General features: G+C 34.4%; 2 protein-coding genes across 3 annotated transcripts; one reads left to right on the top strand and one right to left on the bottom strand.

Annotated features, from left to right (window-relative positions):
* The first annotated feature begins 2,179 nt into the window (after positions 1-2,179).
* Positions 2,180-5,984, top strand: LOC148598222 (uncharacterized). Its single transcript, XM_088561006.1, has 4 exons — positions 2,180-2,332; positions 2,715-2,840; positions 4,402-4,506; positions 5,923-5,984. The coding sequence occupies exons 1-3, from the start codon at positions 2,293-2,295 to the stop codon at positions 4,500-4,502; spliced, it is 267 nt and encodes an 88-aa protein (XP_088417132.1). The 5' UTR covers positions 2,180-2,292; the 3' UTR covers positions 4,503-4,506; positions 5,923-5,984.
* Positions 5,985-6,508: 524 nt separating this feature from the next.
* LOC148598223 (neuronal acetylcholine receptor subunit alpha-9-I-like) lies at positions 6,509-21,494 on the bottom strand. Of its 2 annotated transcripts, XM_088562068.1 has the most exons (8): positions 21,121-21,494; positions 18,908-18,973; positions 17,397-17,530; positions 16,199-16,243; positions 12,733-12,842; positions 10,904-11,433; positions 9,255-9,445; positions 6,509-7,484 (listed from the first exon to the last, which is right to left on the bottom strand). In XM_088562068.1, exons 1-8 carry the CDS (start codon positions 21,173-21,175, stop codon positions 7,344-7,346), a joined length of 1,272 nt encoding a protein of 423 aa, XP_088418194.1. In that variant the 5' UTR covers positions 21,176-21,494; the 3' UTR covers positions 6,509-7,343. The 2 variants fall into 2 exon arrangements, with proteins under 2 accessions (XP_088418194.1, XP_088418193.1); XM_088562067.1 differs by lacking the exons at positions 18,908-18,973; positions 21,121-21,494 and having other exon boundaries at positions 17,397-17,836.
* Between the last annotated feature and the right edge of the window lie 558 nt (positions 21,495-22,052).

The following is a 22,052-nucleotide window of genomic DNA, read 5'->3' on the forward strand; positions in this document are numbered from 1 at the left end:
ATCAAGCATATCGCAAACCTGCTTTCTTGTGTAGCACACTTTGCCCGTCTGCGATGTTTTGGAAAAAGTAATCAAGGGAACCAAGGTTATAGCGGTAATCAAAAGAATGTAATCCAGGGACAATGACCCGACATGGAAAACAGACGTACACAACAAAGAACATACAGTAACTAAAATCATACATACAAAGTAACAAAAGCAAATGAGCAACTCGGACTCCACTAAAAATCTGGGAGCATGGACCAGGTGCACCGGTAGGGTAAGCGTCCTCTGCTTTTCTAGAAACACCCGCCGAGTTGCTCATAAAAAATTCAAGTCCGGGGTAGACAAACGAGGAAAGGAAAACTATGACCCGTTGAATAAATCAGTTTTCATGGTGCAGATGGATACACCATAACGATCCACGAGTTCATGATGACGACCATAGAACTTCTGTAGTGATGGAAAGTTGACAATTCTGAATGAAAAGTCATCACGTTTGTTGTAAAGTTTGGTCAATAGTTTTCCTTTACCATCGATTTCTAAGTGTAGGTCAAGATAAAAGGCTGACTTCACATGTCTGTAGTATCCTTTATCTCAAGTTCTTTTGGGTAGATGCGATGTATCCAACCCCCGAAATTAGGATTGTTTAAAGATAATACGTCATCTATATACCGGAAACTGAGATTGAAGGATCTAGCCAAACGATATTATTTCTTTCTGATCAGATCAGCTATAAAGTCAGCCTTATAAGAGTGAAGGAATAGGTCAGCAAGTAAAGGAGCACAATTTGTTCCCATTGGAATGCCGACAGTTTGTTGAAAAACACGTCCACCACACTGAACAAATATGTTGTCTATTAAAAATTCCAGCATTTTGTAAACATCTTCCTTTGTATATTTGGAAGATGATTCGGAATTATTTCTTACAAAGTATGAGGAATCTCTACCAAGAACTATATATTTGTATCTAGGTTTACCATCTTTTTTGGAAAAACAACGATATGTGGATTTGTAACAAAGAACAACATAACTGAAACAGCAGAAAAATTACGAATAAGTCATTTCAAACGAGATTTTAATTTATCATGTGGTAAGTCAAACCTGTCTCACTAATAGGGAAATGTTTAAAAGCATGAAGAAGTGACAAGGGCATCAAGATGCCTAGATAAAGCGATACGACAGGGAAATAGTGACAAGAAGATTTTGAAATGTATCTTTATATTTAACTTCGTCCTCATACAGGTTTCACTTGCATCATATTATTATGATTGCAACATCAGGAACCTTTCATTTATCAAATATGACAATGATTGAACTATTTCATTCACAACAAAACAGAATAATGAAGACAGGTACCGGGAACGCTCTTGCTAATATAATTGAATAATCGGAACGTGATTGTTGGATTAACATTAGTATAATCAGAGTTTTGTTTAAAACAGTAGGATATTGCGTGAGATTTTTATGACCAAACCTATGTGGTAATCTCGTGCTTCCGCGGCACATGGCCGTTAGTTAAGTTGGAAAAAATCACGGACCGGAAATTCTCCTTTCGTCATCTGACAAAATTTGTTTGACACAGCGTTTGCCATATATATGAAATTGTTTTTTATATGTTTTCTTTTTTTGTGTTTATATATGATTATAATTGTCTTGAGATTTTTTTCTCTGTTTAATAGGATGTATACAAGTACCGTTGTGTATTTTTTGTTAAGATTCAAAGGTTTGAATGGAACAGTGTTGCATGTTACTTAAAGGGTAAAATACTCCCTCGTTGTAGTGTATTAACAGGCACCGAAGCTGTTTTGCCTACCTTTGGGACGTCCAGTATCGGATTTCTTCAAAGCAATAATTGTGAAAAGTATACACAGTAGAATTTTGGCATGATGATATAAGGCTCACTTAATCATATCACGAGTGTTATACATAATAAAATTCCACGATAACCCAGAAATGCAAGTAAAACTAAATACAATTTTATGAAACAAAAAGGTAGCAAATTTTGAAGTGGTTGCCGGTTTGCTATTACATGTATAATAATTGACAACATAAGATCACTGTTTTAGCTATGTAGACCACTAGAACAGTGTAAAATTAGGAGTAAAATATAAAATAGAAGTCATTTCTTCGTTTCTTTGCATAACAAGTATCCACCACTGACACGTGAAAATGGCATATTCGCCAGAACCGTACTGTCACAGTACTTGTTGCCGTCATGGTATATATTTATGTAACTGGACATAAGTTCGTGTACGAAAGATAAGATTTGTTCGTGATCATTTTGTATTACTTACAAAAGCATAGCCTAATAATGAAGACCGTTTTTATTTTTGTGGCAGTTTTATTATTGGGTAAGAAAAGCCGTTAGCTATATCAGAGAAGTTACACACGTTTAATTTTAATGGTACCAGTTTAGAATTAAAAACGCAAGCAAGGCAGGATGATCGATTGCTTCCAACAAATATGAAAAAGGTCGTTCGGTAGAGACACAGCGAGAGAAATAAATACTATTTGAAATATCGATAATGTCTCTTATAAAATATTAATTGCTCCCTGAAATTTAAAAATATTTTTGATTGATATTGGGAATCTTCCAATTTTTTAAGTACATTGGGTACGTTTTTATGATAAAGTATGTTTTAATCGTCTATATATCTAAACTCTTTTGTGGCTCTTTCTATAAAAGACGACACGTTAATAATGACTTATCTGTCCGTCATTCTGTGATTCCAGTCTATGTAAATGGAGAATCTTGTCCAAGTGGCAGTAGTGCTGATTGTACACATATGAAATGTGCTGGTGGCTACAAACTCTCTTGCATCGATAACGTGTGCACCTGTGCTGGAGTTGGACCAATTAGTAAGTACATGTATGATATATGCATGTATATCGCCTTTATGACCCCTGAGATCGTTGTAAGAAGTCATTTGATTCACTAATAGTTAGCTTCATGTAAATGAGTTAGACAAACCTAATAGACCACGTGCTTTGATGGTCAACCGTACACACCTTCCATTATTCAACTTCACGGTACCTTTCTAACTCCCATTTACGGATCAACTTGTCCCCAAAAACATTCTCGTATTCCCCCTTTTTTATTATATGGCTATCTTTGTACCCCACTGGGTCAAAAAGTCAGGATTTTTCTGACTTCATTTTTCAAGCATCCAAGTCATCCCTTGCACATGGAATATTTAATATTTAAGAAATAATTCATGGCGTGGGTAGATTTGTTCTCATTTTAACATGGGTACGACATTTATACTCGATTATTTAACACCGAGCGACAGCGAGGTATTAAATGAGAATATAAATGCCAAACCCATGTTAAAATGAGTACAAATCTACCCCTGGAAAGAATTATTTCTTTTCTAATACAATGTGTGACAAATACGGTAATTTTTGTGACAAAAATTTCCCTAGGCGTAGCCAAAATAACGGCTATTCCGTTTACCCCCCCCATATGGAAGTTGGATTAATTAAGAAATAAACCACATATTCAAGTAAACCATCTATTGAATAAGTATCAGTATCAGCATAGTATTAGATAACCTCTCAGTCATTAAAGCATCGCGTAAAGGTTTCTTACGGTTATTAATTGAGTAATATGTAAAATGTGTACCCCAATCCATCCGAAAAAAATTGCTTAGTTTCCCATATTTTTGAATGCCGAAACCCCCACAATATTTATGTTTCAGTAAAAAAATGGCTTATTTGGTATTTTCTGTTTAGTACTGTCACAATTAAATAACTCTGGGGTTCTTTTGATGAATTGTAGCGATTTTCATAGTTGTCAGTATTTATCAAAAATGACTTAAAATGGAATTTTCGATAAAAGTCCTATAAGTTCGAATCTACAAGTTATTGCCCGATGAACAGGTCTCAAATTTGGTATTTTTCGACGGTTGATTAAATTTTCTACATCATGAAACTAAGAAAGACTTATTTTCATGTAAGAACTTGCTGTTACTATGACTCTGTTCTTCATCTTAAAGTGAACGGCGAGAATGAACGATTTAAGGAGGTAGACCTAGGGTAAGGGACATACTCTTGAAATCAGTGAAATGTTTGTATCATATTCAATTTCACCAAAGCCTATCAAGCTGTCATTTGAAACAGAACGAAATCAGTCCAAGTTACTTTGATGCTTTAATGAGATTGATGCAAAATGGTGAATGCAGATGTTCCAGTGATTTGTAAGAGTTGTGTCCCTTACCCTAGGTCTACCTCCTTAAGATGCCACAATGTCTGTTACGTTGGACACAATCGAGTGTTTGGGACGTTTCAGAAAATGTGCGAAAAAAACATAGATACGTTTTTAATCAATAAATAACAGGGCATTTTCATGCGGAAAAAGGACAAAAGTGCATGGATAAGCATGAGTTACAGATGATTAACTTGTGACGGTTGCATTTTTTAGAATGTTTAAACCTTCAAACATGTTTGGACCACAAAGAATGGGATTGTCCAAGTGAGAGACGCCATTGCTATGACAACATGTGCGTCTGCGCACCAAGATAAACTAGTGAGTAACCTCTCTGTTAAAATGATCTGGTTGCAAGAATTCAATGAAGACATTCTCTGTAATTGTGTTCGTAGACTCATGATCACATTTATATAATAGCCTTTAAAGTAATGGATTAATGTTACCAAAATAATTACATATGTAACCTTTTTTATTCCTTATTTTTTTTATTTATTTACATCTGATGACACTATTTCCATAAATAGTATATTTTGTGTTTTATATGAAATATGTCCCACCTCGGTAGTTTGGGATAGCATGCTTACCGGCCTTGAGTGCGGGAGATCGTTGATTGAATCCCCGGTCAAATTACACTAAGCATTTTATAAATTGATAGTCACTACTTCTCTGCCGACTACGTAGTGCTCAAGAGATAAAGCGACGACTGGTTGGCTCGGAATCAGAAAAAAAACATCAATGTGTCGTAGTTGAATGACATGCTTCTGTTTATATACATCACAATAAAGACCCGACTAATTATCGTATCAGACTAGAACAAAACTTGGTCTGTTCGATTGACGAAACATTCATTTTGATCTGCAATATGATCTGAAGGAGGTACATTTGTAGACCTTATGTAAGGGACACAACTCTTACAAATGATAGAGACGTTTGTATTCGGCATTTTACATTAATCTCATGTAAACATCAAAGTAACTCGGACTGATTTCAGTCTGTTCCAAATGAAAGCTTGGTAGGCTTTGGTGAAATGGAATATGATACAAGCAGGTACCCGTATCGTATTGCATATCCCTGAGCGGGTGTACCTCAATATATGGATGCTATAAAAATATAATGCATTTTCTTTTGGCCTCTCTACAAACTAATGTTTTGTCAAAAGATATGAACAATGACTTATAAAATAGAACAAACATCACACTGTAAGATGAAGAACTTTTTTAAAAGAAAATCTAACATAATATCATAAAAATGTTCCACTGAAAAGGTTGGTTTGGTGAGTGTAAAACGAAAGTGAAAGTAGGGAAAATGGCTATTTATAGTTCAAGACTACTTTTCTGTCTGATCTTCGTGGACTCACCCTATTTTCTTTGCGGGAAATTATTGATTCACATGTCCTTAGAAATGCTACATAAGTGAAAATTTTATTGAATCAATTTACATATTTTTTAAAAAATCCTAAAATATGTACTTTACTATAGAAGTCTATGGGAAAATTAATACGATACTGAGACCAGCATATCACTGCTGGTTTCAAGAGTTATTTTCCTTACACTAGGTCTACCTCCTTGAACTGCGCCCAGTCAAAGAATCAATCACTGCACTTTTCACTAGATATTGAATTGATACACAAATGTCTAATCATTTGCCGGTGTTCTCCATGTTCTCTTGTAAACTCACGTACAACTTGAATTTATGGTGCAATATTTCATGTAGTACATACATTTATTATTTCAGCATGTTGCAGTTACATCAATATCAACTGTTTAATTGACAATAAAATGATAAATGTAAAGCAGTTTAAGATTTTGTTTTCAATCAAGATGAATCACGATCTTAATTAACGTATAAAGCCCTCACTCCCACTCCAGTTCGGAATTTCTAGTTCCGCCGCAGGCTGTACTTTGGTAGTTATTCTAACCGCTACTGCTAAATTCCACTCGCAAAACTCCTGGATTGTCTTCCTTTTATAGGCATCTGGCAATACAATATTATCTTTCTTTATTATTGAGTATAGAGGGAATACAAATCAAGGAGTCTATGATTGACAAATTGGCTATCTACTAAATAGCATGAAATATTAGGGCAGATTCAGAAAATTGGTCCACTCCAAACCTGTATAAAAGAGGATTCCAGGCTTAGTATATCATTTGTTTACTTCTGATTTTGCCCACATATTGCACAATTTAGCATTTTCTAACAAAAAAAAGGGGGCGGGTAATAATATTGCATGAACAATCAATACAATTGGTGTGTACACGTTTACAGTTCATATTGACGAATCAGTATGCTTTACAATACTATAAGACAGGATGGCTCGAAATGAATAATCGGAAAAGTGTTTTATTTTAATCAGTTTTGATATAACAAAATCACATTAAAAACCCGAGCACAATACTGCTTACTTTTAACGTAACATGTACATGTAGTATAATACATACAATTTACAGTTATTACATTCAATACATGTGTGTATACATTTGTAACACAGTCAGATGTTAAAACCGTTAAAATCTAAAATGCAGCATTATGAAAATCCAACTGTTCATAATTCCAGAAAGGTTTATGTCGTACATGCTTAAAAAGTAACTAATATTTAATCATTAGCACAAATATTTCAAATTCTTGATTCCAGACGGAAAAGCTTTTTTTTATTTAAAAAAAAATAATCCTACTCAAGAACAAGATCACCAAAGAATTAAGCAGATGAAGGAAAAAGTCAAAATGTTGTACTTGTGATTGGAGAACCAATGGAAATATTTAAAAAGGTTAAGAATGCAGAAAAAAGTAATTTGAAATATACGGAAGCCCCACCTACCATAGAAGGAAATAAGGACATAATTCGGAAACTCATGCTCACGGATGGCAATTTATGTTTTTATTCTTTCCATTGCACGTCGGTTTTTCGTAGAAAGACGACAGGAAATATTTTTCTTTGATTGTCAACAGATTTCAACTCCATAGTCTCGGCTCATTTCACACTTACCAAACTTGTGCTAAAATAGTATGTACATTCTGAAACAGAAATTAATCTTAATCGAAGTGTTTAGAATGTTGACAAAAATGTTCGACTCTGAGCTTTTTGCATAATTCTTAGGCACACCTGTATTTCATTTGTGCAAATGAAGAAAACAATATGGCAACGTAAATCATTACAGTTATCCAATGACCATCGCGAAGAATAAAATTGTTCCTATAGAGAATGCAAATACGAAGAAAATCAGGCCGAATCTGTCGACACATTTTGCTAGTATCATCCATAATTGTTCTTCTGTGGGCGGTTTCACAGTGTAGTTATCCTGGAAAAGAAATGATGTTAGTGTATATGTACGTCATGTCAACATTAAGTGTAAGTGTTTGTAAGAATTAGGCAAAATGGCAAAAAAAAAATCTGAAACCCCACCAATCTGACAATGTAATATCACACAAGGATACTTTCTCTATTTGAAAAGACCATTATTTGATATCTGTATCACTGGCTTTGCTCAGAAAATTTTCAATATAATGTTAGAAAATGAGGTTTTTGACAGAGTTATCTGCCCTTGAAATGTTCATTTTCAATGCATTTCAATGAAATTACAACTCAATACACGAACATGATATGGAAAATCTTGTCTGTTTTCCTTGATTCTGATGGTGCAAATAGTCAAATTACCCCATCAAAATGATGTTTTTTTCATACAATGTTTCTTTCACCCACTGCCTGTTTCTTACAGAGACTGACATTTAAGTGTTGTTCTCTGAGAATCAGGCATGGAGGGGAAAAACACACAAGTCTATCCATAAATTATTCAAAATGTTGTCTGGAGTAAAGAATGGCATTCATTTCCTTCGAAGTGTAAGTTGATCAAAGTATAATACATTGTATGAACGTAATCAAAGGGACATAACTAACTTTTTTCCTATCTTTCTATTGCAACTTTGAACTCATTTTTTTCTGCATCCATTGACAATTTTTAAGTAGAACGAACTGTAAATTTGCCTACCTTAGACCATAAACTATGTGTATTCATTATTAAATTCTTGTGTGGTTTCTGAGCATGATTCATTTTTTTTTCATTTTTTTTGCAATTGTGACCGATTCTTCTAGCACTTAAGCAGAAAATATACGTAAGCCAGATATTAAAACTCGTTAGCCGGCATATATTTTGACCGACGAATAATATACTTTGAATTAAAAAAATATATATTGTGTGTAGTTATCACTGCATTCTTTTTTTAATTTCGACAAATAAACGTGTTCTTTCAAATGGAAATTACACAACGCACTAAACGCAAAGAATACATAATTCAAGATCCATTCAAGGTAAACAAAATATTGATGGTTCTAGCATGGTACAGATGTAAAAGATGAGGTTGGGTTAAACTACTTTAATGCAGCCCTAACACCCTACCTATCTCAAGCAGGTACAGACAACAAAAATACACAATAGCATACGACAAAACGCCGTTCAATAAAGGTCAAATGAATATGAAATTAGAGAACATAACAAAATAAGCAAAAAAAAAAACGATGAACACAGACTTTTTTCGTTTACTGACATGTTATACTTCAGACCTCAATTGAGGTTATCGGAAGGGTATAATTATATATAATCGGAAGGGTATAATCATATATGATCGGAAGGATATAATTATATATGACCGGAAGGGTATAATCAGATATGATCGGAAGGATATAATTATATATGATCGAAGGGTATAATCATATTTGATCGGAATGATATAATTATATATGATCGGAAGGGTATAATTATATATAACTATTTAAAGGAAAAGCACATTCGGACTGTCTGAGTAATACCAATAATATGATATATAGGCATATCAGTACAGTAAATGGATTTTGTTTAATTATAGGGTATTCATTTGTGATCTCTAGCTTGATACAAAAATGTTTGAAGTTCAAGATCAACCATAGAAGTTGCATTGTATAATTGTATTTTTCGCATTACAGTATAGTAAGAGTGCATAACCCGTGTTCAAGTTATCTCAGCAATTTGGTTCACAATAAAGAATAATTGCAAATATCAACAGACCGCGCGTACGTACAGATTGACAGTACATACCCGATCTCTCAGGCAACCACAATATTTATATCCGGGTATTTTGGTAAGTGTTATGGATGATAACGGCTGCAAGATGTAATTAGCTACCCACATAGACATCTTCTCATCGCCCCGGTAGTGAAGATTTAACACAAAGACCTGAAATAATGATGCTATCCCGCAAAGTATCAGGCTAAAGTTGAAATACGTCACTGCAAAATAATAAACAAATGTATATTGAAAACAGAAATTTATACTGTGATTTAGTAATCAAGGTATTGTTATATCAAACATTTAGTATATTAACTGTAAAAACGACAGTGTTTCTATTGAACATATCTTAGTAATAGAACAAATGTAACGGGATTTTGGAAATAAACAGCTGTTACATTTCTTATATTTCCAATCTAATTAGCATATACCTTTTTCGTGTATTATGATTGGTTGTTCGCCTTACAACATTGTAAATTCCATGTATATACATCGTAAACAACATGGCTACCAAATAGAGCCGTTTCTCAAGGCTTGAAACGGTATTATTTGCTTTGTGTCATTCATTTTCGGCATCGTATATTCAAAACAACAATTTGAAAGAATATGGTTATCAGTAGTCAGAATTTATGCCCCGTGCGGGTCCGGGTGTCATAAGAATAGGCCCGCAGCAGCGCTAAGCCTGTCGTAAAAGGCGACTAAATAGTGCTCAGAACCTTGGCCGGGGGCTAGGGCGCTCTGCCCATAGAGCAACTGGGTTGTGTGCCCCAGGTGGTGAAATGGAGTACCCCTGGCATGTTTCATGCTGGGGTCGTCAGGCCATAATACAGAAAACCTGACCGCAAACCAAAGTGGCGCACCGTGTTGGGAAAGATGCCACGTTCCTCGAACGTTGAAGAACCCTGCTGTGGTATTCTCCCGGAGTAGGAACCATTTGGCTCCCCCACAGAAAGCTAAATTGCCCGACCCTACCCACCTCTCCCTATTTCCAGTGGCAATAAAAATTTGTCGACCCTATTATTCTTGTGCCCCATCCCATATTTCATTTCATCATCATTTCATGTTCATTTTATCATCCACTTCATCGCCTGAATATAGCCGAAATATTGCTGCTCGGGCGTTAAACCCCAACAATCAATCAATCAATCCAGAATTTATGGATGTGTTAAATCGGACAATTCACTCACAAACCTGATATAAACTTTGTATAGTAATTATTATAGTAAAATAACACTAAGGACAAGTTAAAAATAGTAGCTATAAAATGAACCATATTTACTTATATGCATAATTTAAAACATTTGAAAGAAACACCGGAAATAGAAAGCCAATATCAGCCCGGGCTGATAACAGGTACGTCGTCAATGACAACTTCGTCGAATGTTCAGATTAGATATCAAATGATTTGTTTATAAATGAAGAAATTATTGTATGAAATATCTTAAGTGTCGGATAAATATGAAAACGTTTCGAAAGCGATCATAACAATCTGTGTTGGTTGTTACAAATATCCTTGAATTTTCACCCGTACTCAAACACACAAAATACATGACTTGTATATTTACTTCTTAATGGAGATGTCTGCGAGTCTGCGAGTTATCAACTCTGTTTTTCAAAGGAAAACATGACCATTACTAAAGGACAACAACTTGCTTTAAGCAGTTAATATGTATACCAACCTATCCAAGGTGTCGATTCTGATGACGGAGGTAGACTGTCGGCAACCAGCAGCTGAAACACGGACAGAGCCAGCATGACGGTAAGCTCAAGTCCTACCTTCTCTCCCGAGTCTACCGGAAGTATAAAACCTAAGATGGCGACGCAAGAAATAGCAAGAGATGGCAGAATAATGTTATTAAGATAGTGCAATGGCTTTCTGCTTATGAATACGTAGAAAATAACTTCCGGGAACGACCCGCTGGCGTATTGTAGCTCTTGTCGGACGGCGGGTACTTTTGGAACAACCCATTCAACATTGATTTTCAAAGTGGATAAATCGGCTTGCATTGCTTGAGAAGATAAATTCAGTTCTTGCCCAGTGTAAGCCCATGACGCAAAAGTCAAAGGACAAACTTGTGTATCGTAGGGAAACATCTTGACGTCAATTGGACACAATGCTTCAATGGTGGACGGGAAGTTGTAACGAACTGTACCGTCGTGAAAAATATGCATAGGAAAATCTTTCAATCCAAAAAATTCCTCTGATACTCTGAAAAATGGGAACAAATTTCTTTTGAAAACTCGATCAGTCTGGTTGATTTTGAAATATTACAATGCCATGCCTTGCCATGCAATGCTATAGGATTCGCAAGGCTTTCTATATTGGCATAGTTATTGGTCCAAGGCTATGTAATGTAGATCAGAAATTGAAATTGAAATTAAGCGAACGGACGTACGGGCGCACAAACTAAACCCGTGTGCGTTGAAACTGTTATTTCTATGACATGTAATGGTCCAATATTGATGAATTGAGCAAATATTATAAAGTACATGACAAGACTAATGGGTTGTGATCTATATTTGGTGCGTTTGTATATCTATTCACTCAAGTGGTTAGTTACAGATACCGTAAGTATTAACTTCTATAAATACTGTTCTTAAACTGACAAGATCGCTTTATTCGCGACAGATAGAGAACACACGTGGAGCAAGGTTTAGCATATACATGTACATTACTGAACATTACGAAAAGCTTTATAATTAGTCATAACAGTTCTCATCGTTTTTTTTATGGTATTTCAATATTTAGATACTATGACCGATTCTTCAGGCAGGTCGCAGCTGATCACGCCTGTATCAGCACAAGCTATTAAAAACTTTCATTCAAGTTAATAATAAATGTAAATATTTCAATTCATCTCGACATTGACATGTATAGTCACATTTAGTTTAACTGATGGTTAGATCGACATTAATTTAGTTTATTGTCCTTGCCATTTATTTATTCTCAGTGTGCCTTATCATCGTAACAGGAGCTTGTTCCCAATTAAACCAGATGGTCAAAGTCCTTTTGTCGACCTCACGAACAAAAGAAACACACACTGGCATGTTTTGAAAGCTCCCCGAGTGAATTAAACCTCCCCAACCGATAATAATAAAATGCCAGTCCCTGTAAGAATCAGGCAGTCGATGAAACATGGTATGAAAAAAAAAACCATCATTTTGATACTGTAATTTGACTATTTGCACCATCAGAATCAAGGAAAACAAGCAATATTTTTCATATCATGCTTGACCACTGAGTTACAATTCATTGAAATGCACTGAAAATGAACATTTCAAGGGCAGATAACTCTGTCAAACACCTCATTTTTCTAACATTCTATAGAAAAATTTCTGAGCAAAGCCAGTGATGCAGATATCAAATAATGGTATTTTCAGTAGAGAAAGTATCCTTGAGCGATATTACATTGTCAGATCGGTGCGGTTTTGACATGCATATTTTTGATTTTTTTCCCATTTTGCCTGATTCTTACAAATACACACACTTAAATATTGATAAACAAACCTCTCGTAAATACTTATGTCAGGCACCCATGCTCTTCCGTACGGAACTTTTATCACAGTGATGTTGTCGAAGTCAGCAGGGTTCCATCCTAACAGACAGTCCGTCCATTTCTAAAAATAGAACTAATACATTGAGTACTAAATATTCTATTAGATAAAGATTGTATAATATTGTACCGAATATTCTTGTATTCTTGATTGTGTAACCCGCAATTGCGCGTTTCCGGGCCCATAATATTGCTCGGATAGAATTTTTACCAAAGTATATTCACGCTTAAAGGACTGTATAAATATTCAGAATATCATGTTTATTTTTAAAAAAATAATGAGATTTATTGTCTAATAGTATTAGATAAATACACACGTATGCTGTGATGTCACGTTGTCTTTTTCCCGACGTTTTGTACACGTTGCGTGATACCCAGTCTTTATCAAAAGCCTTTTTTCATTAGCTTTGAGTGAACTAATAACTATGAAATTTTGAATTTTACATGTATATAAGCTGCAGATAGTATATTCTAAGAAATAATTGTACTTGGTTGAACGTTTATCTAAGTGCAGCATTTTGTCTGTGTCTAACCAAAATGGGACAACATGTATATTTTATTTATTCACGCGTACACAATGCGAAATTCGAACGTATTGTTCAAAAAGGCAAATAGTGTTACGATACTAGATTAAATTATTACGACTGTGAACGTAGAGAATAAAAAAAAATAACGATTTTAGGGAATCTGATAAAATAATGAAAGAAATGTTGAAAAGAAAACAGGAAAAAGACCCCCCCCCCGCTTGCGCGCACTCCTGCCTGTTCAAATGCAATGATGTCCTAGTGAAATCGGGATCAGCGTGCCTGCATCAAAGTATTTTGAAATGTGTAGACACGCGCTTGCACATTCGCTATTGAAATATTGCAAAATCAACGTATTTCATGATCGTCTAATTACCTCTTGACAATTATTTTAGCTATAAGATATAATAAGCTGTACAAATATTGCAAAACATTTTGATTTTTTTTTCCAACTGGACCAAAAACAAAACAAAAAACTGATTTATTCTGGTGTGGCCCTTTTTACCCCTTATAACTCGAAAACCATAAGAGATATCCAAATCTGATTGAAAAATGCAGGCAGGATTATTAATGACAAATCCAATGAAGAATCCAATGAAATAAAAAATTTCGAAATCGAACTAAAAAAACTTTGACCCCCCTATAACGGTCCAAAACACATAAAATCTGCTGTACATTTGTTTAACCGAATTAAATAAAGAACACATTAAAAATAGAGTTATTAAAATAAAATAATAAAAAAAGAACAATCTACATGTGTGCTACTGACTTTTTTGCTTGTAGATTTTTTGGCTCTCTGTTTTAGTGAGGGTGTTTTACTTTCTTTAGCGTATCACGAAATTTATTTTCTTAATTCCTAACATTTTTTTTCATAAGATAAAATTTCCTTCAAATCATTTTTAAATGGTTGATGCCAAACTATTTACCATATCAGAATATAATCTGATCATTTCAATTGACCAAAACCTACGAAAAATTAATATGAGATGGATAATTAAATAATAAAACATGTCGTGTGTTTTATATTATGTAAAAAATTAAATAAGCACACTTCTTTAAACGTAACAATTATAGAATTTCGACGATGTACGTCGCAATACAAAAAAGATATCATTCAGTTTACCTTTAAACAAACGTTCAGGTGCGGATGAAGAGCGCGCTGACTATAAACAAAGAAGAAACAAACACCGTTACGCTTCAGTAATTTTCTTTCATTTCAGCCAAAGGGAGTGCGTTTGAAAACGTAATTTTAAAACGAGGTAAATATCATGTTCCGGTTACGCTGGTTCAGGATTGGCAGGGAGTTGTTTACTTTTGAGACCTATAACGCGGAGCATCTATCCCGGCCTTCTTGCAAATTCATGTGTTCCCAGGGAGCAAATACTATTTACTATGTTGTCGTAACGGTATCGTTTATTATTATAAAGAACTTTTCAAATAAATCTATGTTAAAAGGAATATATTTTTTTCTAAAGCTTTTTTCAAATAGGAGATTATTGACGGGAATGTGTTCTTTAAAAATGTGTATTTAAATAACTAGAAAAATAGTTGGAAATTCTATTTACTTATTCTTTAATTGGTCGCGAAATAAAGAATCCCTTTATGATACATATAAAAACTTCTATAAAGAATTTCGACATTAATGTTCAATTATCTTGTAATCAATTTTCTTAATAAAAATTCAAAAGTATGACAATCTCAACATCATCTCCAAAAAAAAAATTGGAAAATCTATCGTCAAAAAAATATTTTAATTCAATTATTAGCTGATATTTCACTCGAATCAATAAAACCAACTCATTTAATTGATCTTTTTAATTACCTTGGTCATTTTTCCACTCATGAAATATTGACAATCATTATTTCAAGTTAAGAAATGTGGAAAACCTATCAATAGTAATTGATAATTAATGCAACTTCAGAAAAAAGAATAGAAAGAGGAGCAACGAGAAAATCTCTTTTTAAAAATTTTATCTTGGAATGAATACTTGTTTCAAAATTATGTTTAAATTTGGCAACTAATCGTGAGGTAACAGTGTACCTTAAAACGATCTTTTTACCATTGTTCTTAAGATCCTGTTTAAGTGTAAGTTTTCGTAAAAATCAGGCAAAATGGGAAAAAAAAGACCTGACAATATAATTTGACTCAAGGATGCTTTCTCTATTTGAAAATACTATTTATATAATCTCTGCATAACTGGGTTTGCTCAGAATTTTTCATTAGAATGATAAGTTTTTGACGAAGTTATCTGTCCTTGAAAAGTTCATTTTTAGTGCATTTCAAAGAAATTATAACTCAAATTACCAAAGCGATATGGAAAATCTTATTCTTACGGTGCAACTACAAATGTAGTCGAATTAAATTTTCAAAATATGTTTTTTATACCATGTTTCACCCACCCTGATTCTTACAGAGACAGACACTAAAAATAAGACAACCAATAAATTACATTTCAGACAGTTGAATTAAGTGGTACATGTACATATATATAAAAGCACCTTTCGGTGACGGATCTAGGGGAATTGTGCAGGGGGGGTTGGCACCCCTCCTTTATACTGGAAAATTAGCCATTTTCATGTGTACAATTGACAAAAAGTGGTAAATAATGTCATAGCACCCCTTTTTTTCAGGAACCCCAGCTGGCACCCCTCTTTTCAAAGTATCTGGTTTGCCTCTGTCTTGAACAAGTGATAAAAGAAGACTGGATAAAATTTGGATTTTTTACATGTATGCCTCTACATATCTACACAGATCTGGTTGATTTTAACTAAAGCCCAGATTATAGTAACTAACAAGGAAAAGGGAAAGAACTAAGGTTTTTGCTATAACACGAAAGTCTCGAATTGATCAAGAGCTGGCTTTGCTGAAATAACAATGTCCAATCAGAAGACTTACCAAACGCATCCAAAGGTTGATTCGAATGATTTGATTTGGTTCGTCCTGAAAAAAAGAACAAAGAATATAAACTCATTGTTTTTTTTCTGTTTTAAAGCATTTTGTGGTAAGTTGATGAGCATGCTCAATATAGTAACACTTGACGCACTACGCGATGTTTGGCTTGGACAGAACAAAAGAATTTTTCTCACAGAAGTGCATGTTGATCATACTCTACGCACGCATGCTCATCGACTATCCCACGGTCTATATATAATAGAGTTTTTTCTTCCTTTTGCATACATGTATATGCATGTGCATATAAGTACATGCAGCTAAAGATTCTGTAAGATGTAAAATAGTCTATGAATGTTCTACAAAGTCCCTGAATAATCGCTCCCTCGACAGTTGTTCTTTTTATATAACATTTTTGAAGACGATATATATACGTTTGGAGCGGTATCAGGACCGAAAATAAGCATTTAAGCATATGCTTAATTCGACGTATGCATATACTTAATTATAAATGTATAATTATCCTTAATTCAAATTTGACCTATGCTAAATTCTATATGCATATGCATAATTCGAATTTTGCCTATGCTTAATTATTTATGCATATACGAAATTCGATTTTTTCTTAATATGCTAAATCATTTATGCATTGGCATAATTCGAATTATGCATATGCATAAATATCGTATTTAAGCATTTACTTATTCGAATTAAGGACAATTTTATATGCTTTAATATTTCAGCATATGCAAAATTCTAATTATGCTGAGGCTTAAATATTTATTCTTAGGCATAAATCAAATTTTGCATATCCTGAATCCGAATAAAGCATATGCTTTATTAATTTAGCATATACAGAATTCGATTTAAGCATATGCATTAATCGAATTTAGCATACGCATTAATGGAATTTAGCATATGCATAATTACGTAGTTATGAACCTGATACCGCGCCATAATTTTGTAGTTTTGTTTTGTTTTGTTATTTTTCACAAGCATCAACAGTCTTCTAAATATAAAAATGAATATTTGTCGACAGTAGAAATGATATTTTCGATATAACTAGTGACAGCGTGTTAAAACCTTATAAGACGATGACTAATCCTAAATTTTAATTTCAGATTGTACTTTTTAGAGACAGCTTCCAGAGCCTCCTGAAAACTCAAACAATCGCAAATGATTGCTCCCTATGTTAGAAGCTTACCATTTCTATGAGCTGTCTGATCGCCATATCTACATATAAAGTAGTGCTCGTGGCATCTGAGCAGTAGGGACGTACTCCGGCGTCATAGTTCACAAAGAGTTTGGAGGCAAGTGTTGAGAGAACAGATGAATTAGCTGTATGAAAAAAAAATATTTTAGTGACATTGCTTTTCCTAAACCACCTCTGAAAAAAGCTGTCTCGCCTTAAGGAAGGATACTCGATTTGTAATATAACTGACTGATATTTTATCCCCAAAAAAAATTTTGTACTCATAGACAAGTTTTATTCAAAGTATCGAATATGGCGTCTCTGTTCAATATCTCTCTTATTGATGATGGCTTGTCCTTTTCTTGCTATCCTCTGTAAAATTCATACAATTAGCATACAAATTCCAGCTTTGTACTTATAATCCAATTGAAATTTCCCGATCCAAAAATGTTGCATTATTTCCTAATTAAAAGATTGAGATAAGGCAGTTTCGAAAGATCAAAAAAGGATCGCTGCATATTATGCAGAATAACGATCTTTGTGACAGGAAGTCGGGTCAAGTGTTTGCTCTCTACTTCAACAAACAGTTCATATTTACAATGCACATTAATTAAAAGTCCAATTATTTCATATGTTTTTGCTGAGTAAACAAGGTTTCTTTATAGTTTAATAAAATCCATATAATATGTATATTCCCAGTTAACTCGAAGAGATTGTATCGGAATAGTTTGTTTTGTTCTTGTTTTCTGTTCATTTTTTTCCGTTTTGTTAATGTCCGGAGATGCATTATTGTTGCTAAATTATAACCGGATTATACTCACTTACAATATGGCGGGTGTCGCTGGCAAGGCATGTTTACCCTTCCTGAGCACCTGATGTCACTCCCGGCTTTTTGTTGTTCATATATATTGCTTGTTTTTCAGTGTGTGTGTGTGTGTGTGTCTTCTTGCCTTCCTTATCTTCATTTTTTATGTGTAATCTAATTCTTTATTCGGTTCGCTACATTGTGTATGTAGATCGCCTTTTTTCATGTGTTCATGTTAAGGCCCATCTGCTCAATGTCAGGGCCCTTGTTAGGAGCGGACTCAGGATTTTATGAAGGGGAGGCGTACATGTAATTATAAGAATCGATATAAAAGGAAACCTGATTATGATAAGTTAAATGAATGAATATGATAAATGGCCACATTCAACACAATGTTTAGCAAATAACAATAGTTTTTGGATTTTTTTTACTCTGAAAAGGGGGAGGGTCGTACGCCCATTGCGCTCTCATCTGGAGTTTCCCCTGCCTGTTTTCACTTGTGTCAGTAGGTGCAAGTCACAAGGACATGTAAGTGGACACTCGAGGTCTTGCTTTGTGAGGATGGTTAAGGTAATGTTTTTTTTTTATTTTGACGTAATCGAATGGTTCGGTTTATATTCAATTTCCACAAAAAACCTGAAAGACATATCATTAGAATTATTCAATTTCAACAGCCCACTTTGTTCAGTGGTAATCGAATTATTCCAATCTTACTTACCGAGAAATCCACCGGCATTGTCGTCCCCTGTCTTTGATGTTGTCACTACCTTCGCCACAGATGACCCTATTCCATTTAAAAAGAAGCAGTCTATATAAAAATCAGACAGATAGTTCGTGCATGTGAAAAACACTCACTTTTATTTCTAATTCAGAAACACAGACCATATAACCGGCACAGGTACGTGAGGGTAGGACCCTGTGTAGCACCCCCATAGCCCCTCCCCCTTTTTGTCATATTTAAAAAAAAAAATTACTATTTGACATTTTTTGCATGATCAAAGACAGGTCTATGGCATCATATACATGTACCATAATGTCAACGAATATATGCGGATTTCCTATCAATGTCCAGTTCGACTAATAAGGGCGCCTCGGGCCAATACTGGTGACCTCAGTCCAATACGACCGTAATGGGGCGTTATACAGGATAAATATGAAACACATGGAATAACACTATAATACTGAAAAGTCGCGTTTAATCCTGACAAGTTGTTATAAAAATAAATTAAAGTAAAGGTCCAATACTGTGATTCATTATTCAATTATAAAGCAAATGTTTAACATATTATACCCTGTCATAGTATTTAAAAAGTTTGTATAAGTAATCAGAAAATTTTAAAAAGGGGGTAAATTCTGATCCAGAGAGTGATTTAATAGGTTCAAGACCGTACTTTGAACAAAGCGTACAAAATTTCCTTGTGAGTTGGGTGGGGGTGTAACACTTATACTGTATGTTGTGAGTTGGGTGGTGGTGTAACACCTACACTGTATGTTTGAGGTGGGTGGGGGTGTAACACCTACACTGTACGTTGTGAGTTGGGTGGGGGTGTAACACCTACACTGTACGTTGTGAGTTGGGTGGGGGTGTAACACCTACACTGTATGTTGTGAGTTGGGTGGAGGTGTAACACCTACACTATGTTGTGAGTTGGGTGGGGGTGTAACACCTACAGTTCTACACTGTATGTTCTCACGGAATATGCCACTATGATTGTCTTCTGGGGGAAACGATGAATGTCTGTTGTAAAATGTGAGCTTTTACACATCTTGTCGACATACAGAAATATGTCGGTAGTCAGTGAAAGAGTAGTCAAGATTCCAACGGAAATCAAAAGAATGAGACCAAATGACATAACCAGGCATGGAAGACAGACACACATAACAAAGAATATTGAATAATACATACAAAGCAACACAAGTAAATTATCAACACGGAGTCCACAAAAAAATGGGAGCATGGACCAGGTGCACCGGTAGGGTAAGCGTCCTTGCTTTTCTAGAAAAAAAAACGGCAAGTTTCTCATATAAGACAAGTCCGGGTAGACGAAAGAGGAAAGGAAAAGAAGAAAAAACTATGACACTTGGAACAAATTGGTTCTCATGGTGCACGAGTTCATGATGACGATCATAAAACTTCTGTAGAGATGACTTGAATCGTGTAGAAACATAACCCTGTTCCAGAAGCCTAAATGTAAAAAGTCTAGCGGTACATAATGTTTGCATATTTACAGCAAGCTCTGGCATATAGTATGAGTTGTGATGTGAAACCTCCATACGCAGGTGCTGAATTGGTACAGTCGAAACTTCAAGGAAAGTTGACAGTACGAAATGAAAAATCGTCGAGTTTGTTGTATAGTTTGGTCAGAAGTTTTCCTTTTTGTGCAGGTCAAGATATGAGGCTGACTTCACAGTGTTTCTAGTATCCAGAGTCTCTTTATTAGTGAAGACTTCTTAGATACGATTGAATTCTGTGGCGGATCCACGGTGTTCGCTCTACCTTTTGTTGGACTTAAGTTATACTTTGAACAAAATTTTGACAAAAAATGAAAACTGAGCAAAATTTAGCCTGAAATCCTTTTTATAAATTCCTGGATCTGCCCCTGAAATTCCAACTAAGTCTCTTTCAGAATTTCCCATAATTTCCTAGGGGTTTTAGAGATACATGTTCTGTGCCGTCAAGGTTTAGTCTTTTACCCCCCCTTTTTTTTCCAAATGTACTTGAATCGAGTCTTGTGTCTTGTTCTGGTATGACTTTGGCTCGTATTAGAATTATGGTTTGGAATGTTTTCTGGGGATACATCTACATATAAAACAATTTTTGGTTTAAAAAATTGAGAATCGTACATGAGTGCTCTTAATATATACAATCGTTTAAATATTGGCCGACCCCGATTAACGGAATAAATAATTGAAATTATTTTGATAACTTACCTAGCATGAACAAAAGTATTCCTATCTGAAGAACCAAATGTTGAAAGTGAAACATATCAACAAATTCGCTCTAGAATGAACTTCAGTGGATGAACTACATGTAAATGGCCGAGCGCTCACTGTCTAATCCGATTAATAACATAACAATTAACATGTAATTTATTGACAAATTATTTGTTTAGTTATATTGATTTATCGACCAGACTAGAATTATCTACAAGATAATCATTCTCACTATGAAAGTCTCAAAATAAAAAAAAATAAAAAAAGAAAAGAAAAGACTGTGACTATTACGTGATGAAAATGTTAAACAGTATGATTGTATGAGCAATATTGTAATTTGGGAAAAAATGTAACACAAAACAAATATTGAAAAGGTTTTTGAAAAGGATATAACAATTCGTTTTTATTGTCGAAGTGTCAATGGTAAAACTCATGGTATATAGCTTAATTGAAATCCACTTTCTGGATGCACCACTGCTTTTTCACATTTTCTAAAATCTAAAATACTTGTTATGAATTGCATAATATAACATAATATATATACCAATATTATCCGATATTATATACAAATACATTATCCGATATTAGACGTCAGCCAGCCAAATAGGCTTATGATGCACCATTAAGTCGAAATTATAAATACGTTTTATAAAACTGAGACTTTAAATTCGAACATGTACATGTATGCGAGTGTTACGTTTAAATTTAAAAAAAAGTTCTTATGCGATAATAAATTGTCTGTGATGAAGTTTGTCACAAGTTTGCACAGTTCATAGAATCTCACACAATTTAATCAGTGTCAGGTAGACCAGATAAACATGTACATGTACATGTACATGTATCACGAAAAGTCACTCGAATATCACCAAAAAGTTTGTTTCTTTTGTCTGAGTATTTTGGACATTGCATTAAGAAGTGAATCTCTTTAC

Source organism: Perna viridis, chromosome 14 (assembly GCF_037379345.1).
Source record: "Perna viridis isolate PV_CMFRI_1.1 ecotype Kerala chromosome 14, ASM3737934v1, whole genome shotgun sequence".
NCBI classification, from domain to species: domain Eukaryota; kingdom Metazoa; phylum Mollusca; class Bivalvia; order Mytilida; family Mytilidae; genus Perna; species Perna viridis.